The following is a 22,366-nucleotide window of genomic DNA, read 5'->3' as shown; positions in this document are numbered from 1 at the left end:
TGCTGTTGCTCTGGCATAAGCTGGCGGCTACAGCTCTGATTGGACCCCTAGCCTGGAAACCTCCATATGCCAAGGGTGCAGCCCCAAAAAGACCAAAAGAAAAGAAATGTAAATCTGAAACAAGTTGTTAGATCCAAGAAGGGAGTGCTCTCACACCAGGGTCTTAAGTTGGTCCCTTTCCAAATTGTTTTGCAGCTTCAACATCCCTCGTGCAAAGAGGGAACTGGCTCAGCTGAACAGATGCAGCTCTCCACAGCAGAAGCTGGCTTGTTTGCGGAAGGTGGTGCAGCTGATCACCCAGTCTCCCAGCCAGAGAGGTGTGTGCTCGGGCAGGGCGCTGGTGGCGGGCCTGCTGCATATGGTCGGATGCAAACAGCTGTCAAGGAGCAGGGCCATCGGACAGGGTCAAGGGGATGGGCTGGTGGTGGCAGAGCTTCTCCATGCGAGCACCCTGGAGTCTGTTCTGAGGAGGGGGTGCCTAGGGATGGGGGTGGGGGTGGAGTAGGTTAGGTACTTTCGAGGTAAGAAAATGCTGACGGAGAAGCAGTGGCCTCCAAACCAAGCCGAGCTAGTGATGGGAATGTGAGAGTTCAGCCATTTGTTAGGTTCTCTCTAGTTTAAAGAAAAAAAAATTTTTTTTTTTTGCCTTTTTAGGGCTGCACCCATGGCATATGGAGGTTCCCAGGCTAGGGGTCCAGTGGTAGCTACAGCTGCTGGCCCACACCACAGCTCACAGTACCGCTGGGTGCTTAACCCACTGAGCGAGGCCAGGGATCGAACCTGCGTCCTCGTGGATTCTAGTCACATTCATTTCTGCTGAGCTATGACGGGAATTCCAAAAATCTTTCTCTTTTGACGGCAGCACCTGCAGTATATGGAAGTGCCCAGGCTGGGGGACAAATCAGAGCTGCAGCTCCTGCCCTATACCACGGCCACAGCAACATGGGATCAGAGCTGCAGCTGTGAGCTGTGCCACAGCTCTCAGCCATGCCGGATCCTTCACCCATTGAACGAGGCCAGGGATTGAACCCTCATCCCAGTGGACAGATACTAGTTGTGTGCTTAACCCGCTGAGCCACCATGGGAACGCTCTAATTTGGTATATATTTAAAATGTTTCGTTAGAAAGAGTAAAACAAAACAAGCTCAGAATAAAAGTAACGAGGAGGCAAATGAGTGTGTGCAGTTAGGGGATGATCTCCAGAGCACGTGGAATGTTTTTTTGTTTTTTATCTTTTCTAGGGCCGCACCCAGAGCATGTGGAGGTTCCCAGGCTATACCACAGCCATAGCAACGCAGGATCCGAGCTGCGTCTGCGACCTACACCACAGCTCACGGCAATGCCAGATCCTTAACCCACTGAGCGAGGTTAGGGATCGAACCTGTAACCTCATGGTTCCTAGTCGGATTTGTTAACCACTGAGCCACGACAGGAACTCCGAGAGCATGTGGAATGAAAGCGTATCTATGATACCCTGCGGACAGACTTCCCAGACTGTCTCTGGAAAGATATGTGGGAAGCAAGCAGCAGTGGCCTCTGGGGAGCAAGTCTGGGTGGCCTGGGTGGGAGGGACATGCCTGGCGTGCTCTTTTGTTTTGTTGAACATTTTCTTTTCTTTTCTTTTTTGCTTCTTAGGGCAGCATAAGTTCCTAGGCTAGGGGTTGAATCCGAGCTGTAGCGGCCAGCCTACACCACAGCCACAGCCTCGCTAGATCCTTAACCCCCTGAGCAAGGCTAGGGATTGAACCTGTGTCCTCATGGATGCTGGTCAGATTTATTAACCGCTGAGCCACAGTGGGAACTTCCTGTTGAACATTTTAAATGTGTGAATGGATCACTGAAACAAAATTACAATTAAAAAAAAAATCAGGGAGGGCCTGTTGTGGCTCAGTGGTAACAAACCTGTCTGGTACCCATGAGGACTCAGGTTCGATTCCTGACCTCACTCAGTGGGTTAAGGATCCAGCGTTGCTGTGAGCTGTGGTGTAGGCTGCAGATGCAGCTCGGGTCCCATGTTGCTGTGGCAGTGGTGTAGGCTGGCAGCTACAGCTCCAATTGGACCCCTAGCCTGGGAACCCTAAAAATATGCTGAGGGTGCAGCCCAAAAAAAAAAAAAAAGGCAAAAAAAAATCGAGTCTAGCCACACATTAGCATCAGACTTTGTGGTGTATAAAACGGAAGTGACCCCAGGAGTGAGCAGACTTTTGGCAGTGACTCTGGCACACTTTCGAGTTGTTTCCATCGTCACCAGCTTCCCCAGGCTCTTTATCTGTCCCGGGAAGTGGCGAGGGGATGATCTGCCTGGAGCTTGCTTTCTTCCGCCCACGTTCTGAGGACTCTAGGCCTACATTTCCCCGGAATCTGACATCGCTTTGGGACACTAGAAAGGAAACTGTGCGATTGAATTTCCCCCTGATGTGTCATCTTCCCAGATTGTGGTTTTGTGGGTCGGATGGTGGTGGGGAGCTGATAGGCTTGTCGGTCCTTTTGAGTCCAGGATGGCTTTGAACGTGTGTTTCTCCCTCCCTCGCAGTTAACTTGGAGACCATGTGTGCTGATGATCTGCTGTCCGTCCTTTTATATTTGCTTGTGAAAACAGAGATCCCTAATTGGTAATATTTTTTGTTAAACTGTTTTGTTTTGTTTTTTTACAATGGCAGCACCGTACGATGGTGGGTTTAGTATCACTCTAGGAAACTGAGTGGCCCTTGTGAGCCAGGGACCTGCCCTGCCTTCATTCTGCAAGGGGGTAGGGGGGAGGCTGTCATTCCATCTGCAGATGGGCAAACAGGCCCAGAGACCTCGTGTGTCTCATTCTGGAACATGTGGCTCGTCTGGCCGAGTGGGAAGCCGACTCCAGTTCTGTCTGGCTGCAGAGCCTTCTCCCACAGGAACCCAGGTTCATTATGTAATCATCAGCTTTCTAAAAGCTAGCCTACCAGGAAAGTCACAAGCCCCTTGCTTTGTTTTCCCAGTTGCGCCCAATCTAAGTAGAGACCCCAGGGGAAGCCGCCCTAGCTCCCCTGAGCTAACTGTCTTCATGACTGAGCCAATAGCCTTGTTTCTGCCCAGGTGTTGATTGGGTCTATGACACTAAAGCATCTTCCTTCCTTTTATTAGGATGGCAAATTTGAGTTATATCAAAAACTTCCGATTCAGCAGCTCAGCCAAGGATGAGCTGGGATACTGCCTGACCTCCATTGAGGCTGCAATCGAATATATTCGGCAGGGCAGCCTCTCCGTTAAGCCACCGGTGAGCTCTCCCTCCTGCCCTGCCCTTTCTTCTTGTCTCCCTCTCGCGTGTGACGGGCTTCTGAGGGTGGTGTTGGGGAGGGGGGCTCACAGATGCTCTCCCAGGAGAACAGGGTCTCAGCCGCTTCAAAACCACCCAGCATCCTACTCTATAGCCCAGGGAACTATATTCAGTTTCTTGGGATAGACCATGATGGAATATGAGAAGAAAAAAAAAAATATATATATATATATACATATGTGTGTGTGTGTGTATGACTGTACAGCAGAAATTGACACAACATTGTCAATCAATTCTACCCTAATAAAAAATAAATTAAAAAAAAAGCCTACCCGGCAGACGGAACACTGAGCACCCAGTGGGTTGTGAGACTTGGCGGGTTATCCTGGGTGCTCACGTTATTCATCTCCTGCTTCATTAACCCTCCTCATCCTCAAGAGCATGTGGCAGGGGGATCCTGGAAGAGGGGAGTTTGGAGGTCCTTCCTGTGATGGGTAAGGGGTGAGATTCTTTTTTTTTTTTTTTTTTTTGTCTTTTTTCCATTTCTTGGGCCGCTGCCGTGGCACATGGAGGTTCTCAGGCTAGGGGTTGAATCGGAGCTGCAGCCGCTGGCCTACACCAGAGCCACAGCAACGTGGGATCTGAGCCGCGTCTGCGACCTACACCACAGCTCATGGCAACGCCGGATCTTTAACCCACTGAGCGAGGCCAGGGATCGAACCCACAGCCTCATGGTTTCTAGTCAGATTCGTTTCCGCTGTGCCACGAAGGGATCTCCATGGGTGAGATTCTTACTGTCTGCAGTGTTTGGACTGAGGGGCCCTACTCCAGTTTTCCTGCTTGGTGGGTGAGCTTTGGCTGGCGGAGGTGATCTTAGTCCCACGAGAACTGTGAGACTCTTAAACCAAGCGTGCGCTGCCAGCTTATTTCACTGCATACCAACCAGCAAAGTGTGTCAAAATTGCAAAGCCAAAATCAATCGAGCAAAAAGATGTCCGTAGTAAAAACCAGGAGTCCTGGAGTTCTCTGGTAGCACAGTGGGTTAAGGATCTGGTGTTGTCCCTGCTGTGGCTTGGGTTCAATCCCTGGCCCGGGCATATCCATGTGCCACAGAAAAAACAAACCAACCACCCAGGAGTCCTGAGGATAGAGCATTCACTTGATCTTAATTTTCTCCCAAGAATAATAATTAAAAAAAAAAAAAATTGGTGGAAACACCTGGAAAAGAATCTAGGCCTTTCCAGACAGGGCATTTCAGGTACAAGCAGGTCTTTGAATTCTTTCATTGTTAGCATGCTTCTGTATTTTCCAGTCTGTTTCCTGGCCGTGTATACTTTACATACTTGAAATGATACTGTGGTTAATAACACTTTTTTTCCCCTGAAGGGAATAGTTTTTTTTTTTTTTTTTTTTCTGATTAGAAGACTAACAAGTTTGCTTACAAATATTTGAAATATATAAAATTGCCATGAATGCAGCAAAAGCCTCCCATAAACATACTAGTTGAGACTTGTGTTAACATGTTGGTATATATCTTTTTTCTGTGTTTATGCAATGATTTTAAAATTGTAATTGCAAAAGTTCCCAGGCCGTGGCTCAACCCCACACCACAACAGTGACAATTCTGGATCCTTAACCTGCTAAGCTACTAGGGAACTTCAAAAAATCATGGGTTTTTTTTGTTTGTTTTTTGCTTTTTAGGGCCGCACCTGCGGCATATGGAGGTTCCCGGGCTAGGGGTCTATTCAGAGCTGTAGCTGCCGGCCTACACCACAGCCACAGCCACGCCAGATTTCTGCTGTGCAATGACAGGAACTTCTGTATTTTTAACCAAAATTTGAGATTATGCTGTGCTTGTTGGCACATAGCCTGATGGTATCATGGTGCTTGATGAAGAATTAATTTCTGCTCTTGGAGTTCCCATCGTGGCTCAGTGGTTAACGAATCTGACTAGGAACCATGATTTTGCGGGTTTGATCCCTGGCTTTTCTCAGTGGGTTAACGATCCGGCGTTGCTGTGGCGTTGGCCGGCAGCTACAGCTCCGAGTAAAACCCTAGTCTGGGAACCTCCACGTGCTGCAGGTGTTGCTCTAGAAGAGGCAAAAAAAAAAAAAAAAAAAAAAAAAAAAAAATTTCTGCTCTTGTCCAGGGTCAATTTGATTGCCCATACAGATATGGATGAAATTAGAGGCTATCCATCTTATCTCAGATGTGTCAAACTTTCTCTCTTGGAAAGTTTTTTCTAATTTAGGGAGATACTGTTACTGCTCTAGAATGCACAGGCGTGCGCATGAGTGCCTCTGCAGAGTGAGAAATGCTGCTCACTGCCATCGCTGGGCAGTAAGATTTCTCAGTTTGAATTGTCTTCTGTGGGGTTCTCGGAACATAGGTTGTTTTCCCCTGGTTCCCGGAGAGGTTTTTCCGTCATGGCCCTGCCCTTCCAGTTCCTTCCCTCTGATTGGTCTCCCCTCCTGGACCCACTAGCCTGCAGAGGGCTGGCCTGATGCTCCCTGACAGGGCAGGGGCTGCCCCTGGTCACCTGGAAGTAGGCGCTCCCGTCCCCTTGCGCCCCCAGCCTGTACCGTGCCCAGCCTGCTTGCTTCCTCTCCGTGGCCTGTGGGCTGTAAGGCCACACCTTGGGCCAGAGAGGAAGGAGACTGGTTGACCAAGCACTACCCGTCAGCTTCTGACACCTGCTTCTCCTTCAGAAAGTATTCCAGGTGGGACTGGGGGAGCCTGCGAGAGGTGGCCCCTCTTGTGCTGGTGTTGGTTTGAGTCCAGCTCTTGGACACGTCTATTTGTCTCTCTGAGCCTCTGTCCATTTTCCTGTCTGCACTGGGGATGATGCTGGGGAGCTCACCTTTGCCTGGTGGGAAGCAAATGGGCTCTTTGCAAGTGCTTTTTCTGTCCGTCTCTCTGTCTGTCGTTTTAGGGCTGCACCTACAGCATATGGAGGTTCCCAGGCTAGGGGTCCAATCGAAGCTGGAGCTGCCAGCCTACACCACAGCCACAGCAATGTGGGATCCAAGCCACATATGCAACCTACACCACAGTTCACGGCAATGCTGGGTCCTTAACCTACTGAGCGAGGCCAGGGATTGAACCTGTGTCCTCATGGATGCTAGTCACGTTCGTTTACTGCTGAGCCACGGTGGGAACTCCAGTGTTCTTATTTGAATCTCCACGTGGCAGGTGAGGTTCCTGAAGAGCGTTCAGGACTAAGCGTTAGGACATCAAATTATATTTTATTGTCGACTCTTCGTATAATATAGTTTCACAGAAATTTTCTCCCCAAGACATACATTATACTTGAGACGTACTTGAGATGACCACAAACATTCTTTTTTTTTTTTTTTTTTTGGCTCACCCTGCCACCTATGGAGTTCCTAGGCCAGGGATCAGATCCGAGCCACGGTTGTGACATATGCTGCAGCTGTGGCACTGCCAGCTCCCTAACCCACTGCACCAGGCCAGGGATTGAACCTGAGTCCCAGCATTGCAGAGACTCCTCCTAGTCCCGTTGTGCCACGGCAGGAATGACCGTAAATATTCTTTAATTCATTAATGAATTACCTTTAGCTTTTTGTAGATAACCCTTCCTGGGATGACTCTCTTTACCTCTGTGGACAGAGGACGGGGGAGCAACTGAAAAGCATCCCTGCCCCCTCGGCTCCAGCTTCGCAGGCTTCCTGGTCTTTCTGGCTTCCAATAAACAGTATTTACCCTTTTCCCAGATTGATCCTAGCCAATGGGCTATTTGTCCTGGTAGCTCATTCTTCTCCGAAGAGTCAGGCCTAGAAGGTCTGCCTCTTTTTATCACTGCCCTTCAAACTGTCACCCCCAAGAGGAGAAAAGAGCCCAGATGCACCTGAACCGTAAGGTCTTTGATGTTTCTCTGACTCGAAGCATCGCAGCTGTAAATCACTGAAGAAAAAAGGTTGTTAGAGCCTTAGTGCCTGTGCTAACGGGGAGCGCGGTGACCTTATTGCTGAGAGGTTGGCGTTTGTTGGCCAGGACAACCCCGTGGGGGCAGCTGGTGTGAGGGGCCCTGCTTGACGGTGGACCCCCAGTGTGCTGCCAGCTCTGTCTTTAACTGGGCTTCTAAATCAGGACTTAGGGAGCCATAAAGAGACTTGGTTCCATAATTTGGTCAGGGTTTTGGTGAGTTCTTCTGGCTGCAGCTGGCTGTAAACAATTCTGTCCACCTCCAAGATTCTTTTCGAGGAAATCAATTTGTCATCAGTTTAGTTGCAGGTGGTCAAGTGAGCATTGAAGTGTCTGGCTAGAAATTATTTCATAAAGTAAGGATATATTTTTGGATTTTTTTGTATTAAAATAAAAAATCACTGGGAGTTCCTGTTGTGGCGCAGTGGAAACAAATCTGACTGGTGTCCATGAGGATGCGGGTTCGATCCCTGGCCTCACTCTGTGGGTCAAGGATCTGGCATTGTTGTGAGTTGTAGTGTGGGTCGGAGATGTGACTCGGATCCCGTGTTGCTGTGGCTGTGGTGTAGGCCAGCAGCTGTAACTCCTATTTGACCCGTAGCCTGGCCCCAGGCAGATTCCATATGCTATGCGTGGGGCCCTAAAAAGACAAAAAAAACTTACCTGCACTATGACGATGTGAGTTTCTGCTTTGGGGTGGACTCAATATTTTATTGGACTTTGGACCAGTGGCCATTTACTTGATGTTTTAATAAGTTTGTTAAAAAAGCAGGACCATGGAGTTCCTGCTGTGGTACAGTAGGATTGGCAGCTTCTCTGGAGCGCTGGGACACAGGTTCAATCCCCGGCCCAGCGCAGTGGGTTAAGGATCCAGCATTGCTGCAGCTGTGGCGTAGGTTGCACCTGTGGCTCGGATCTGATCACTGGCCTGGGAGCTCCATATGCCTTTGGGTGGCCAAAAAGGGAAAAAAAAAGCAGGACCCTTCTCTCTCCTGTTGGCTGACACTGGGAAGTATAGCCCAGCCTGTCAAATGGTTCCCCTGTTTGTGAGCCCAGATCAAACACAGGGGCCAGGGCTCTGCAGGCAGAAGGATGGACATTTGAGAGGAGGAGGAGGCCAGGACAACTGAGGCTTCCATCTGGAGGATGGTGGTGTGTGCATGCCTCATTACGCGCACACGCACGCACACACACACACACACACACACACACACACACACACACACACACACACACACACACACACACACAGGTCCCCACTGGGAAACCATGGTCAGAGCTCCACTTCCTGGAGAGGCATCGAGGGGAGCCCCTGGCCCAGCCTGCTGAGGGTGCTGGGTGGCTCGGGGAGGGTTGGGAGAGGCAGCGCCCGTCCTGTTCTGCGGGAAAGGGCAAGGATTGTCCCCGGGTCATCTGTTTCCAAGGATCTGCCCTGACAGCTTGTGTGTGATATGTGATAAAATGGATTGTCGGCTTTTCCTGCAGGAGTCTGAGGGATTTGGCGACAGACTGTTCCTTAAGCAGAGAATGAGCTTACTGTCTCAGATGACATCAACGCCCATTGACTGCCTCTTTCAGGTGAGACACCGGAGGTCCGGCAGGCACAGGTATGCAGGGAGCTCTCCATCCTTCCGTGCCTCCAGACTCTCAAAGACTCCATCAGGGTGGTCTGTGCTCGAGGGGGTTGTAGGAGTGCTGAGGTCTTACAGCCCCCCGCCCCAACCCCGGGCCTAGTGCTCTGCGAGTGGAACCCTCGACCAGGCTGTGCTCCTTTATCCATTCCATGAAACACGACTTGTTCTTCACAGTCAGCTCGGTGGGGCCTCACCCACAGCCCCGTCGGAACTGGTGCCTCTTCTGGGCTCCAGGAGCCCACCTGACAGATGTTTGTGTGAGTTTGCTGGGCTGGGAGGCTGGCACATCAGGCAGCTCCCTCCTTGCATCTGATCAACCACGGGAAGCCTGGCGAGATGCCCTTCGAGGCAGTCATCGGAAGGCCACCCGGGGGGAGTTCCCAAGTTCCCACTGTGGCTCAGCGGTTAGCAAACCCTACTAGCACCCATGAGGATTTGGGTTCGATCCCTGACCTTGCTCAGTGGGTTAAGGATCCAGCGTTGCCATGAGCTATGGTGCAGGTCGAAGACTGGGCTCGGATCTGGCGTTGCTGTGGCTGTGGCATAGGCCAACGGCTACAGCTCCAATTCCACCTCTAGCCCAGGAACTGCCACCATATGTCTCAGGTGTGGCTGTAAAAAGGAAAAAAAAAAAAGAAAAGAAAAAAAGCTACCTGGGACCAGAGTGGGTTCCCACTCTGCTACCTGGGACCCAGAGCTATGTGCCTGCACCCCCACTCTGTGCTCCCTGCAGGTCTGCTTCGGGGTGGGGTCTCATGTGAACTGCACCTCTTCTGCAAGCAGAGGCTCTCGTAGACTGTGAGAGGATTTGACCTCCCTAATGAGGGGTCAGAATCGACAGCAAGGTTCCGGATGTATCCCCGACCCCACTCTTACTGCTCTGGAGGTTTTGTCATCCTGTTTTGGTTTTGTTTTTTTAGTTATGGAAAAACGCTAACATTTCCAAAAATAAAGGAGAGTAGCGTAAGGGATGAACCCCCATGTTGCCTTCTCCCAGTCTCGTTTCATTTCTCCCCCCACCCTCCTCTCCCCATCTGCCCAAATTATTTTGAAACAAGTCCCAGAGAGCAAATCATTTCCACCCATCCGTCCGTAGAAACGTGATTCTCTAAGGACACTCAAAAAATTCACACCTTGGAGTTCCCGTCATGGCTTAGTGGTTAACGAATCTGACTAGGAACCATAAGGTTGTGGGTTCGATCCCTGGCCTCGCTCAGTGGGTGTGGCTGTGGTGTAGGCCGGCAGCTACAGCTCCGATTTGACCCCTAGCCTGGGAACCTCCATGTGCCACAGGGGCAGCCCAAGAAAAATGGCAAAAAGACAAAAAAAAAAAATCACACTGCAAGGGAGTGAATAGTTCCTTAATGGCAACGGTGTCTCTGCCGGCACTTTTTAGCACATCGCATCAGGTAACCAGAAAGAAGTGGAAAGACTTCTGAGCCAGGAAGACCAAGACAAAGATGCCGTCCAAAAGATGTGCCACCCTCTGTGCTTCTGTGATGACTGCGAGAAACTCGTCTCCGGGTAAGAGGGTCCTGTGTTGGCTTCGTGCCAGGAAGTGGGAGCCCGGGTGGCCCCCCGGGCAGAACTTTCCCACTTGCTGGCTGAGCCATTTAAAATAAGGAGTTTGGAGTTCCCATCGACTAAGAACCATGAGGTTGCAGGTTCAATCCCTGGCCTCACTCAGTGGGTTAAGGATCCGGCGTTGCCGTGAGCTGTGGTGTAGGTCGCAGATGCGGCTCAGATCCCGAGTTGCTGTGGCTGTGGTGTAGGCTGGTGGCTACAGCTCTGATTAGACCCCTAGCCTGGGAACCTCCATATGCCGTGGGCGCGGCCCTAAAAGGACAAAAAAAAAAGACAAAAAAAACAAAAAATAAATAAAAATAAAAATAAGGAGCTTATTCCTGCCACACTCTGCCTCCTTCGCTGTAAAGTAGAGACAGTAACTCCTGTCTCTAGAGAATCAGATAGAATAAAGGTCTTAAAAATATTTGGCATTTTACCAGGGGTAGGTAGGCAGAGGGTTTTAGGATCGGAGGAACATCAGGTTCTTCCCAGAGCCTGTTTGGCTTCCCCATGTCTTTCTCAGGCTGTTCTGCAGGGTGTTGAGGCCCCGAGTGGTGGGCTGTGGGAGAGGCCCTGCGGAAGCCAGGGCTGATCCTCTTGGGGGCGCTGTAGGGAGACCCAGCTTGGGTCCCACGCGGAGATCTGTCTGCTCCTCCCAGGACCCTGGAGTATCCCATTTCTAAGGTGTATTTTTCTGTCTCTTCTTTCTCTTTTAGGAGGCTGAATGATCCCTCAGTTGTCACGCCCTTCTCCAGAGACGACAGAGGTCATACACCGCTCCACGTGGCTGCCCTCTGTGGTATGTGCTCTTGCCTTTGTGCTGCTGGGGCATAAGGATGGAGCCAGAGGTGGGGCCCAGCAGAGGGTGGCTGCCAGGGGTGGTGGCATTGGGGTGCGGAAGGGCTCTTGTCATGGGCCTACCCCTCAGGGGCCTTCACATGCTGCTTGTGAGCTGGAAGAGACGGTATCCAGTGTGTATGTCCTGACACTGCCCAGGGCTGCTGGTCCAGCCATGGAAGGCTTGAAGCCAGACTATGAGGATGGCCTCAGAATTGGGGTTCTTAGGGAGTTCCCGCTGTGGTGCAGTGGGTTAATGATCTGGCTTGGCTCTGTGGAGGTGTTGGTTCGATCCCCAGCCTGGCACAATAGGTTAAGGGATCTGGTGTTGCTGCAGCTGTGGTATAAATTGCAGCTGCAACTCAGATTCCATCCCTGTTCCCAGACCTTCCATATGCTGTGGGTATGGCCAGAAAAAAAAAATGCAATTGAAGTTTTTATATTTCTGCTTTAAAAATGTAACTTTACTGTCTTTCCAAGTGCACATTTTAAAATTTTATTTATTTAGGGCCTCACCTGAGGCATATGGAGGTTCCCAGGCTAGGGGTCAAATTGGAGCTACAGCGGCTGGCCTACACCAGAGCCACAGCAACAAGGGATCCAAGCCACATCTGTGACATATACCACAGCTCACAGCAATGCTGGATCCTTAACCCACTGATCGAGGCCAGGGGTCGAACCCGCATCCTCATGGATTCCAGTCAGGTTCGTTAACCGCTGAGCCATGAAGGGAACTCCCCAAAATGCACATTTAAAAAAAAGTACACATTCCAGGTAGGAAACACAAACATCTGTAGCGTCACCCACCATCCACCTGTCTCCCAGAGATCACCTGTTTTGATTCATGACTGAAATCTCAGCGTGCTTGTGTGTGTGTGTGTGTGTGTGTGTGTACAGATATGATAGTGTGGGAGTCACACTGTTGGGTCCAGCCCTGTTTGTCGCTTGGCCATATGTCACATTTCTCTGTGTCAGTAATTTTTTCACAGTGGCACAATCTTCTCCCCTGCGAATGGACGCCCCACAGAATCTTCTAAGGCTCTTTTCTCCTGCCTTCTGTTGCTGGCAGTGGGCAGGGGGTGTGTGGACTGGAGCTGAGTCCTTCCGAGGACCACCCAGCAGAAAAGTACCTGCCGGCATGTCCCGGCTGGGGGCTGAGAGGGGAAAATGACGCTGGGGCTTCACGTGGCGGGTTTGGAATCCGCCCCGTCTGGTCGCTTGTGTTCCGTAGGGCAGGCGTCCCTCATCGACTTTCTGGTGTCCAAGGGCGCGGTGGTGAACGCCACGGACTACCACGGCTCCAGCCCGCTTCACCTGGCCTGTCAGAAGGGCTACCAGAGCGTGACGGTGAGCGGTCGGGCTCGGCCGGGCTGGGCTCTGCCCTGGGCATCGCGGGGCCGGCTGCTCTTGCCCCAGGCTGGCTCTGCTGGGCCCATGGAGGGCTGGGGTCTCTGTCCCCCGGGGTCTGCTGGACAAACTCTTAGGTATAGATGTGAAACGTCACAGTCATCAGGGGAAAGAAGGGCGAGGCCATAGACTTATTTTGGGGGGGCATGGGGGGCACACCTGCAGCATACAGAGGTTCCCAGGCTAGGGGTCGATTCAGAGCTATAACTGCAGCCACTGCCACAGCAACGCCAGATCCGAGCCGCCTCTGCAACCAACACTATAGCTCAGGGCAACGCCGGATCTTTAACCTACTGAGTGAGAGCAGGGATCGAACCTGAGTCCTCAGAGATACTAGTCAGATTTGTTTCCACTGAGCCATGATAGGAACTCAAGGCCATAGACTTTTTTTTTTTTTTGGTCTTTTTGCGATTTCTTGGGCTGCTCTTGCGGCATATGGAGGTTCCCAGGCTAGGGGTGGAATTGGAGCTGTAGCCACCGGCCTATGCCAGAGCCACAGCAATTCGGGATCCGAGCCATGTCTGCAACCTACACCACAGCTCACGGCAACGCCGGATCCTTAACCCACTGAGCAAGGGCAGGGATCGAACCCGCAACCTCATGATTCCTAGTCGGATTCGTTAACCACTGCGCCACGACAGGAACTCTGCCATAGACTTTTTAAATCTCTAAGCTTTTTATTGGGAAGGATGAGAGTGATGATCGATCTACCTATCTATATATATCTATTTTTGCTTTTTATTATTATTATTTTTTTTTTTTACTAGGAGTTTCCTGGTGATCTAGTGGTTAGAATTTGGTGCTTTCACTGCTGTGGCCCAGGTTCAACCCCTAGTCTAGGACCTAGGATCCCATATCAAGCTGCTGTATACCTCACGCCCAAAAATAATCTTTTTGAGTTCCCTGGTGGCCTAGTGGTTAAGGACCTGGCATTGTCATAGCTGTGGCATGGGTTTGATCCCTGGCCTTGGAATTTCTTTTTTTTTTTTTTTTTTTTTTTGTCTTTTATCTTTTTTTTTTTGTTGTTGTTGTTGTTGCTATTTCTTGGGCTGCTCCCGCGGCATATGGAGATTCCCAGGCTAGGGGTTGAATCAGAGCTGTAGCCACCGGCCTACGCCAGAGCCACAGCAACGCGGGATCCGAGCCGCGTCTGCAACCTACACCACAGCTCACGGCAACGCCGGATCCTTAACCCACTGAGCAAGGGCAGGGACCGAACCCGCAACCTCATGGTTCCTAGTTGGATTCGTTAACCACTGTGCCACGACGGGAACTCCGGAATTTCTTAATGACATGGGTGTAGCCAAAAAAAATTTTTTCTTAAGAGTTCCTGTCGTGGCTCAGTGGAAATGAATCTGACTAGCACACAAGGCTGCAGGTTTGATCCCTGGCCTTGCTCAGTGGGTTAAGGATTTGGCATCGCTGTTACTGTGGTGTAGGCCAACAGCTACAGCTCCAATTTGACCCTTAACCTGGGAACCTCCATATGCTGTGGGTGTGGCCCTAAAAAAAAGAAAAGAGAGAGAAAAATACATAGATATATTATTTTAAATTCGAGTATTGAAGTATTATTGATTTACAGTGTTAGTTTCGAGTGTACTGAAAAATGATTTGGTTTTATAGCTAATACGTATTTTCAGGTTATTTTCCATTATAGGCTTGATGTAAATTTATTTTTAAATTTTTACATTTTTTAATTATTATTATTCAAGTAGAGGTGATTTGCAGTGGGGGTTGCTGTAAATTTCCTTATAGCGTAAGTAGATAAGGTTGAAAATGGAGACCAGCTGCTCCCCCCGCCCCACCCCATGGGACTCCAGGCCCCTCTCCCAAGGAAGTGTGCACCTGCGCTGCCAGGCTTGTTGGCATTCATTTCCCCTCTTCTCCCTCTCCTTCGGAAGCTGCTGCTGCTGCACTACAAAGCCAACGCCCAAGTGCAAGACAACAACGGCAACACTCCTTTGCACCTGGCCTGCACATACGGCCACGAAGACGTAAGTGCGCTTGCTGTTCTGAGGGCAGCTGCTTTCCCCTTTCCCACTCGGGGAGAGACGTGAATTTCCAGTGAGTTCAGGGTATTTCATGTTGACGATTCTTGGAATATTTGGTGCGTAATTTTTTTTTAAATACAAAATGAAGCAGGAGTTCCCGTCATGGCTCAGCAGAAATGAATCTGACTGGTATCCACGAGGACGAAGGTTCGATCCCTGGCCTTGATCAGTGGGTTAAGGATCTGGCATTGCCATGACATGGTTCAGATCCCCCGTTGCTGTGGCTGTGGTGTAGGCTGGCAGCTGTAGTTCCGATTGGACCCCTAGCCTGGGAACCTCCATATGTTGCACGTGCCACCATGAAAAGACAAAAAAAAAAAAAAAAAAAAAAAAAGCAGGGTATTACAGATGCTCTAGAAACCTGTAACCGTGAGTTCTCTGGCTTAGCACTTAAGGACTTGGCATTGTCACCACTGTGGTGCAGGTTCAGTCCCTGGCCCCAGGAACTTCCACATGCTGAAAGCTAGGCAAAAAAAACCCCCCAAAAAACAAACAAAAAAACCCCCACAAATCTGTAATGAAATTGTCTTTTCCTAAAATGACCTCATTTGCACTCATCCCTGCTCCCATCTGCTCCTTACCTTTGGTCATCCTCAGTTTTTACATTTTATATTTTTCTAGTAATATCAGGGAATTTTAATCGTTTTTATTTTCACTTAATATTTACCTGTGTGTGTGGGTCTGTCTGTGGGTGATTTTTTTTCCCCCTAACCACTCTGCCCCCTTTTTCTCCATGGTCGTGTACAGGTAGATTTATACAGACAGAGGATTGAGGCTGGGTGAGGTGGTTGATGGGTGAAAACGAGATCATAATCTCTACATTTCTAGGCAGTTTACTTTCCCAACTTAGTGCACCGTGGCCGTCCCCTAGGGCCGTAGGCATGGAGGGAGCCCATTCTGCAGTCGCTCCACAATAGTGTGTTATGTGTGTCCAGCTCCCTAAGCCCCTGTTGGATGATTCCTTAGGAGGGCTCACAGAACTCAGCCTCATTCTCAGCTGTGATGTCTCGCAGTGATGGGACACAGGGCACGGATCAGCCAGGGGCGAGGTGCAAGGATGAAATCCGGGGTGAACTAGGTGCAAACGTCCCCGAATCTCTTCCTGTGGAGTCACACACAGGACACACTCATTTCCTCCAGCAACAAGTCCTGACCACGTGTGTGAAGCATTTTCTCCCAGGAGAGCTCATCGAGGGTCTCAGTGCCCGAGGTTTCCCTGGAGGCTGGTCGTGTAATTCCGTCTGCCTGGCATGTAGCCAAGTCCCAGGCTCCCAGGAGGAAAGCAGGTGCTCAGCACAAACCAGAGGGTTGGACACACATTCTAGGCCCCAGGGGGCCCCTCTTATCAGTTAGGGGACCGTGGGAACACTCCCCAAATCCAGGCTCCCAGGAAACATCGCACACGAGTCAGGGGCCAGCCTTGCCAGCCGGCCTTCCAGGGATAACAAGTCTCAGGCCTGCTGTGCTGGCTCCTCTCTGCACACAGATCACATTTTATTCTGCCATTTCTTCTTGATTGGCAGTTGGGTTCTGTTGGGGGGGAAAAAAAAAAAGATGTGCCCTGATCAGGCAGCCTGGAACCCGTGAGAGTCTATAACTCCCTTACTGTAGGTCCACTCGACCGGTGGCGTCTTGGCTGAGTCGGAACACGGACTAGGGCCACAGAGCACACGGCAGCCTCTCCCATTGTGTTTGCAGTGTGTGAAGGCTCTGGTCTACTACGACGTGCAGTCCTGCAGACTGGATATCGGTAACGAGAAAGGTGATACCCCCCTGCACATCGCCGCACGCTGGGGTTACCAGGGCATCATAGAGACCTTGCTGCAGAACGGAGCTTCCACGGAGATCCAGAACAGGCTGAAGGAGACGCCCCTCCAGTGCGCGTTAAACTCGAAGGTAGCCTTTCTCATCGCAGAGCAGCAACATGACTTTTAAAAAACACCCGGGTCCGAAGATTAAGTCTTAGCCGTGTTGTTCAAACTGTGCATTGGTCCCCATGGTGAGAACTTGGGCTCATCCTCCCTGCTGCTTCTGGGACCTGGTCCTTAATTGTATTATTTTTTTTTTTTTTTAACAGTTGTACCTGTGATATATGGAAGTTCCCAGGCTAGGGGTTGAATCAGAGCTACAGCTGCTGGTCTGTGCTGCAGCCACAGCAACTCTAGATCTAAGCCACATCTTTGACCTACATTGATGCTCACGGCAACATGGGATCCTTAACCCCCTGAGTGAGGCCAGGGATAGAACCCGAGTCCTCATGGATACTAGTTGGATTCGTTATCACTGCCACCACGGGAGCTCCCTTAATGGGTTTTATGTATTCCTATCTTGGTCCATTTTAGTAGCAGTGTGTCTCAGAGTTGTGCCAAGGGTTACTCCCAGCAGCTTTGCCCCAGCCTGAGAGTCCTGTTGGTTTAGGAACAGACAGTAAGAGAGGACATGGGGCAGCGGCTCTGGCCGCGTATGTCACCTCCGTCTTGCTGTTTCTTTACTCTCAGCTCCTAAAGCCTCATTCTGATCGGCCCCCTTTGAACATCACTGGGTATAGTTTCCTTCCTAAATGATTTGTTAATGAACGGCTCATCCTTTCCCGCTAGTACTTTCTGGAAGCTCGTAGTTCTGGGCCACATGTGCAGTGCTCATCTCAAGAGCAGGTGGGGACTAGGGGGAGCTTACAGAGGCCAGGCCTTTGTCCTCGTCGCCCAGCAGCAGCTCTGGTGAAGGAGTGCCTTCAGGGAAGTGTGTTCGGCCACTTGGCTGAAGCACAGGGCCCCTCACAGTAGACGGCCACGGTCATCGACTCATGTGTCCGGAGCACCCCCATCAGTGGGTGCATAGGTGATTGGGTGTTCTCCCTCTGCGCAGGCCCTGCTTTCTGCCTCTGGATGGTTTAATGGCTCCTTTTCTCAATTTCCAACCCTCTTCTAGGGCATTCTTTCAGTTTGTTCATGTCTTCTTGTAGAAGCAGCAGTTTTTGTTTTTATTTTTATTTTTTATTTTTTTTTTGTCTTTTGTTGTTGTTGCTATTTCTTGGGCCGCTCCCGCGGCATATGGAGGTTCCCAGGCTAGGGGTTGAATCGGAGCTGTAGCCACCGGCCTACGCCAGAGGCACAGCAACGCGGGATCCGAGCCGCGTCTGCAACCTACACCACAGCTCACGGCAACGCCGGATCGTTAACCCACTGAGCAAGGGCAGGGACCGAACCCGCAACCTCATGGTTCCTAGTCGGATTCGTTAACCACTGCGCCACGACGGGAACTCCAGTTTTTGTTTTTAAACCACTTTCTTGAGGTGTGATTGACCTGCAAAAAGCTGTACATATTTAACGTGCACAACTCGATGAGCGTGGCGTTAAGTCCACACCCGTGAGACCAGGACCACGCTTGATGCGATGACCATATCCAGCACCTCCAAAAGTTTCCTCCTGCCCCCTATTAATTATTCATTTTGTTGTCGTTTTGTGTATGTGGTAAGAACACAATGTAAGGCCTACAGGAACGCAGTTTGGGAAGGTTGACGCCCCTGCCCCTGACCCTGGGGGCCCCCGCTGCTGTGGACTCACAGGGTCTCGGCTTTGTAGCCGCCAGAGCCACGGGACTGGGTGATGCCACCCTTGGCCTGAGATGCCCGCGAGGGGCTGAGGGTGCCCTTGCACTGTCGCATCTCCCAACGGCCATAACGGAGGGAAATCTGCAGGCAGGGGGAGCAGACGGCCTTCCTGGCTCAGCTCCCAGCTGCTCTTGCTTGAGGCACAGGAGAAAGGTCACACTTGAGGCCTGTGGCCAACCAGCTCAGGCTGGACGGGGCAGCTTTGGGTCCCCCGCCCCAAGGGCCTGCGTTTCCCTTGTCCCCAGAGGCCATGCGTGGGCAGCACCGGCTCTTCCAGTTGGACTGATTCAGTGTGATCCTAAGTTCCCCGCCGCCCGCCGGCTCCAGCCCTGGTCTCCCCATGTCTCTCTGCGGGTGTGGCCACCCTTGGCTGAGGTGCCCGCGAGGGGCTGAGGGCACCCTTGCACTGTCACAGGCATCTCAGGCCAAGGGTGGCATCACCCAGTTCCAGGGAGGTGGGAGGCAGTGGGGCGATGTAGGTAACAGGACATGGGTGACCCGTCTCACGTCCCCTTTGTCCTCCTAGATCCTGTCCGTAATGGAAGCCCATCAGCTGTCCTTCGAGAAGAGGCAGAAGTCTTCAGAGGTAAGAGACCTGGGCTGCGCCTGCCACCCCTGCCCGAGACCAGCCTGGCCCCGGCCTCACCTCTCTCCACCCGTCAGGCTCCCCGGCTGCAGGTACCTGCGCGGCCCCCTAAGGGCTCCACGGACTCCAGCAACCAGGGCTCCCCGGCCTCCGGCTTCTCCTCCACGTCGCTGAGCTCCAGACGAGAAGAGCCCAAGAAGGACTACAGGGAGGTGAGGCCCCAGGAAGGGGGGCGGCCAGAGAGACCCCAGCCTGATGGGCCGTCACTGGGGCAGCCACTCTGCTGTGGCCAAGGTCATTGCTCCCAGTGAAGCCCAGCCAGCCTCACCCTGTTGCCCTTCATGGTCTCCTCCCCCAGCAGCTCTTTGCTGTGTAGATAGTGTGTGCGTGTGTGTGTGTGTGTGTGTGTGTGTGTGTGTGTGTGTGATGGGGGCGCAGTATTCTAAGAAAAGTAAAAGGAAAGTCAGCTGTAGGTCCATTGCTTTAAGATCATTTTATGGGAGTTCCCGTCGTGGCTCAGTGGTTAACAAACTCTACTAGCATCCATGAGGACACAGGTTCAATCCCTGGCCTTGCTCAGTGGGTTAAGGATCCCGCGTTGCTGTGAGCTGTGGTGTAGGTCGCAGACACAGCTCAGATCCCGCATTGCTGTGGCTCTGGCATAGGCCGGAGGCTACAGCTCCAATTTGACCCCTAGCCTGGGAACCTCCATATGCCGCGGGTGCAGCTCTAAAAAGACAAAAATACGTTTAAAAAAGTTCACTTTACGAAGTAAATTCTCTGCCCTTGCCTCCCACTCCATCAGCACCACTGTCACCCTGACTTCCTGCACCGTCTGTGTAGACATTTACATGGGCTGGCCCATCGCCTTTGGGAAACGCTGATTTATACCCTTTCATTCCCCCATCTAACCCACCCGCAGAGCAGACCATTGCGTGGACGTGCCCAGATTCCTTTGCCCGACCCCTATGGATGGGGAGCCCTCACTGACTCCACCCAGGGTTCCCCCTGCTTCCTCCCCTGCTCTTGGAGGGCCCAGGAATTTTCATTGGACTCCGAACCTCAACAAGGAAGGCTGAGAGGCCTGGAGTGGTTCCAGGGGTGGGGGAGGGCTGTCTACCCTCAGGGTACCCAGAGCTGGCCCGCAGGAGGGTGAGTCGATGCAGTTCTGAAGGCTGGCTGCCCTCTTAGGAAGTGCTTCTGCCTCCATGTGGCTGTCGTCCCACGGAGCCACACGAGTGGCAGGTCACCTTAGGACCTTACACAGCAGGTGCACAGCAGCCCCTCCTGGATGCCCTGCTGAGCTGAGTCAGGGATGTGTTTGAAAGATACTGAACGAAATTGTGAAGCTCCAGCAGTCAAGAGACAAACGAAAGCTACTAGGTTTTCTCAGGCTGTTATTTTTATTTTTTCTATTGTTATTGTATTATTATAATACTTTTCCTTACGTCTTTCTTCCTTTAATTAAGGTAGAAAAACTTTTAAGAGCGGTTGCTGATGGAGATCTAGAGATGGTGAGTTTTCAGAAGTGAATGGCCAGCAGCCTGCTCTCCATGTACACGGCTGTGCCCCGGGTCTGTGGTCTCCTGCTGAGTTAGGAGCCCCGTGGGTTCTTTGTCGAAAGGGTGCGTTTCATGAATACCTGGTAACAGGGTGGGCTGTGTCCCCTGCCAGTAGCGAGGCAGGGGGAATAAAGCTGCAGAGAGAGCCTGTCCCTGCCCTTCAGACTTGCACATTCCAGGAGGGCCACGATGTTGGCAAGAGGACCAGCCCACAGAGTGTGGGCTTGCTGTCACGCCCCACTAGCCCGGAGCAAGGTGAACTCATGGGAGGGGGGAAGGGCAGAGGAGCAAGGTGAACTGATGGGGGTGGGGGGTGCAGAGGCAACAAAGGGGAGGGCAGAGCCCAGAAGGCATTGATGTGGCCCTGCAGCCGGTGTGGTCAGTGTGACGCCCTGGCGGGGAGGCGGAGTCTCTCACTTGGGGCTCTGAGGAGTCACAAGCACGTGTCCAGATGAGATGGGGCACAGGCGTCTGTCCTCCCGCTCCCCATCGTCAGGCGGTGGGGACCAATCTGTGAGGAGAACTCGGGAGACGCTGTGGGCCGTTCCCCTGGCTCACCTTCGGCTTCCCGAGAGGAATTCGTTGGGTCTTCTGCTTCAAAAGGAGGAGTGAGCGCGGGCTCACCTGATCTGGAGCTCGAGTGGCTGGGACTTCCAGGAGTGCTTTACAGCCACGTGTGTTGCAGGGGCACTTTTGCCGATGATTGAGTTTGAGGAGGTGGACAGAAGGTCCCGACATCTGATTGTCACAGCCTCCGGGGTATGAGGCAGCAGAATGTAGTTGTCCGTGTCTCCCCCTCTGCCCAGAGGCCCCGGTTAATCCCTCAGCTCTGGGGGGAGGGCACAGGGCCTGGATCTGACTGCCGCTCAGTGTTCCCCCTGTGAGACCCGCCCCAGGGAACCCACTGTCCTTTGGGGGGCGCACCACCATGAGCCGAGCCGGGGTGAGAGCCCAGTGGAGAGATTGCAACCTCCTGTGTCCTGACGCAGCTGCTCCTCCTCCCCCAGTGGGCGGGTGAGGACCCCGGGCCCTGTGCTTGTCTCCAGACACATCTGCCCCTGCAGGAGCCTCCAGCCCCCTACCCGAGGCCCCTGCCCCTTCCCCCATCCCCATCTGGGTCCTTGTAATCACTGAGAGGAACTGCCCTCGGTCTGGTCTGTCCTGGCCAGCCTGTTAGGTGAGGTCCCTCGGTCAGGTGAGGCCCCGCTGTTTCCATGTTGCGAAGCATCTGTTGTTGGGGACATGGAAGGGACCTGGGGGATGCTTTGGGGTGGAAGCATTTGAGGTCCTCGGTCCCTCTTGCAGGCAATATGTGGACTTCCTCAGCTCAGATCGGGGCCTAGAGGTGTATTTATATTGCTTTCTCGCATTTAATGTCCTAGAAACTAGTCTTTACTGGAACAGCGATGTGACCTTTTGGGGTCTTTGCAGTGTTTTCACCCACGGGCCAGGGCATTAAAGAGAGCCTGTGTCGAGGTTCCCGGCACTACTTCCTTGTTGTGTGGCCTTGAACATGTCGTTGGCCCCTGGGAGTGAAGCCCCTGCCCTGAAAGACAAGAGGGGCTGTTTGGATGAGAGCAGAAAGTTAGATAATGTGGGAGGTGCTCACGAGATGCTCTAGGCCCGGGGCTCGAAAGCTGTCCCCCCGCAGCACCGCTCTGCTCCTTGTCAAGATAGAAGAATCTGATGTGAGTGGCAGGAATGGAACCTGTCTCCCTGTGTCGCCACTGAAAGGACTTAGAAAGGCTTGAGCACAGGTGAACCCTGGCGTCCTCGAGAGGGAGGGGCATCAAATTACCTCAGCGGCCGAGGATATGTTGTAGGTCTTGATTTGGGAACAGGTGTGTGTGTGTGTGTGCACGTCTGTGAAGCTTATGAAGGAGCCGAGGGTAGGTTTTAAGTCCCTGTTTCTCCC

The 22,366-nt window shown here is 52.0% G+C and overlaps 1 protein-coding gene across 7 annotated transcripts in view; it reads left to right on the top strand.

Moving 5' to 3' along the window:
- ANKRD27 (ankyrin repeat domain 27) overlaps positions 1 to 22,366 on the top strand; it is a 58,941-nt gene that overhangs the window by 22,733 nt on the left and 13,842 nt on the right. For all 7 annotated transcript variants that reach the window (XR_014805991.1, XR_014805989.1, XR_014805990.1 and 4 more), the window contains exons 10-21: positions 196 to 317; positions 2,534 to 2,612; positions 3,121 to 3,253; positions 8,684 to 8,776; positions 10,229 to 10,356; positions 11,115 to 11,197; positions 12,467 to 12,582; positions 14,544 to 14,636; positions 16,392 to 16,589; positions 18,830 to 18,889; positions 18,967 to 19,101; positions 20,359 to 20,403. Coding sequence is in view for 4 of the 7 variants with exons in the window: in XM_021094270.2 (XP_020949929.1) it covers positions 196 to 317; positions 2,534 to 2,612; positions 3,121 to 3,253; positions 8,684 to 8,776; positions 10,229 to 10,356; positions 11,115 to 11,197; positions 12,467 to 12,582; positions 14,544 to 14,636; positions 16,392 to 16,589; positions 18,830 to 18,889; positions 18,967 to 19,101; positions 20,359 to 20,403 (1,285 nt within the window). In the remaining 3 variants the exon portion in view is untranslated. The remainder of the gene's footprint in view (positions 1 to 195; positions 318 to 2,533; positions 2,613 to 3,120; positions 3,254 to 8,683; positions 8,777 to 10,228; positions 10,357 to 11,114; positions 11,198 to 12,466; positions 12,583 to 14,543; positions 14,637 to 16,391; positions 16,590 to 18,829; positions 18,890 to 18,966; positions 19,102 to 20,358; positions 20,404 to 22,366) is intronic.

This window comes from Sus scrofa, chromosome 6 (genome assembly GCF_054392235.1).
Source record: "Sus scrofa isolate SSC_HxYL_T2T_F1_AM1 chromosome 6, Sscrofa_HxYL_maternal_Yorkshire_Landrace_v2.0, whole genome shotgun sequence".
NCBI classification, from domain to species: Eukaryota; Metazoa; Chordata; class Mammalia; order Artiodactyla; family Suidae; genus Sus; species Sus scrofa.
This window is presented reverse-complemented; position numbering and strand designations above follow the sequence as displayed.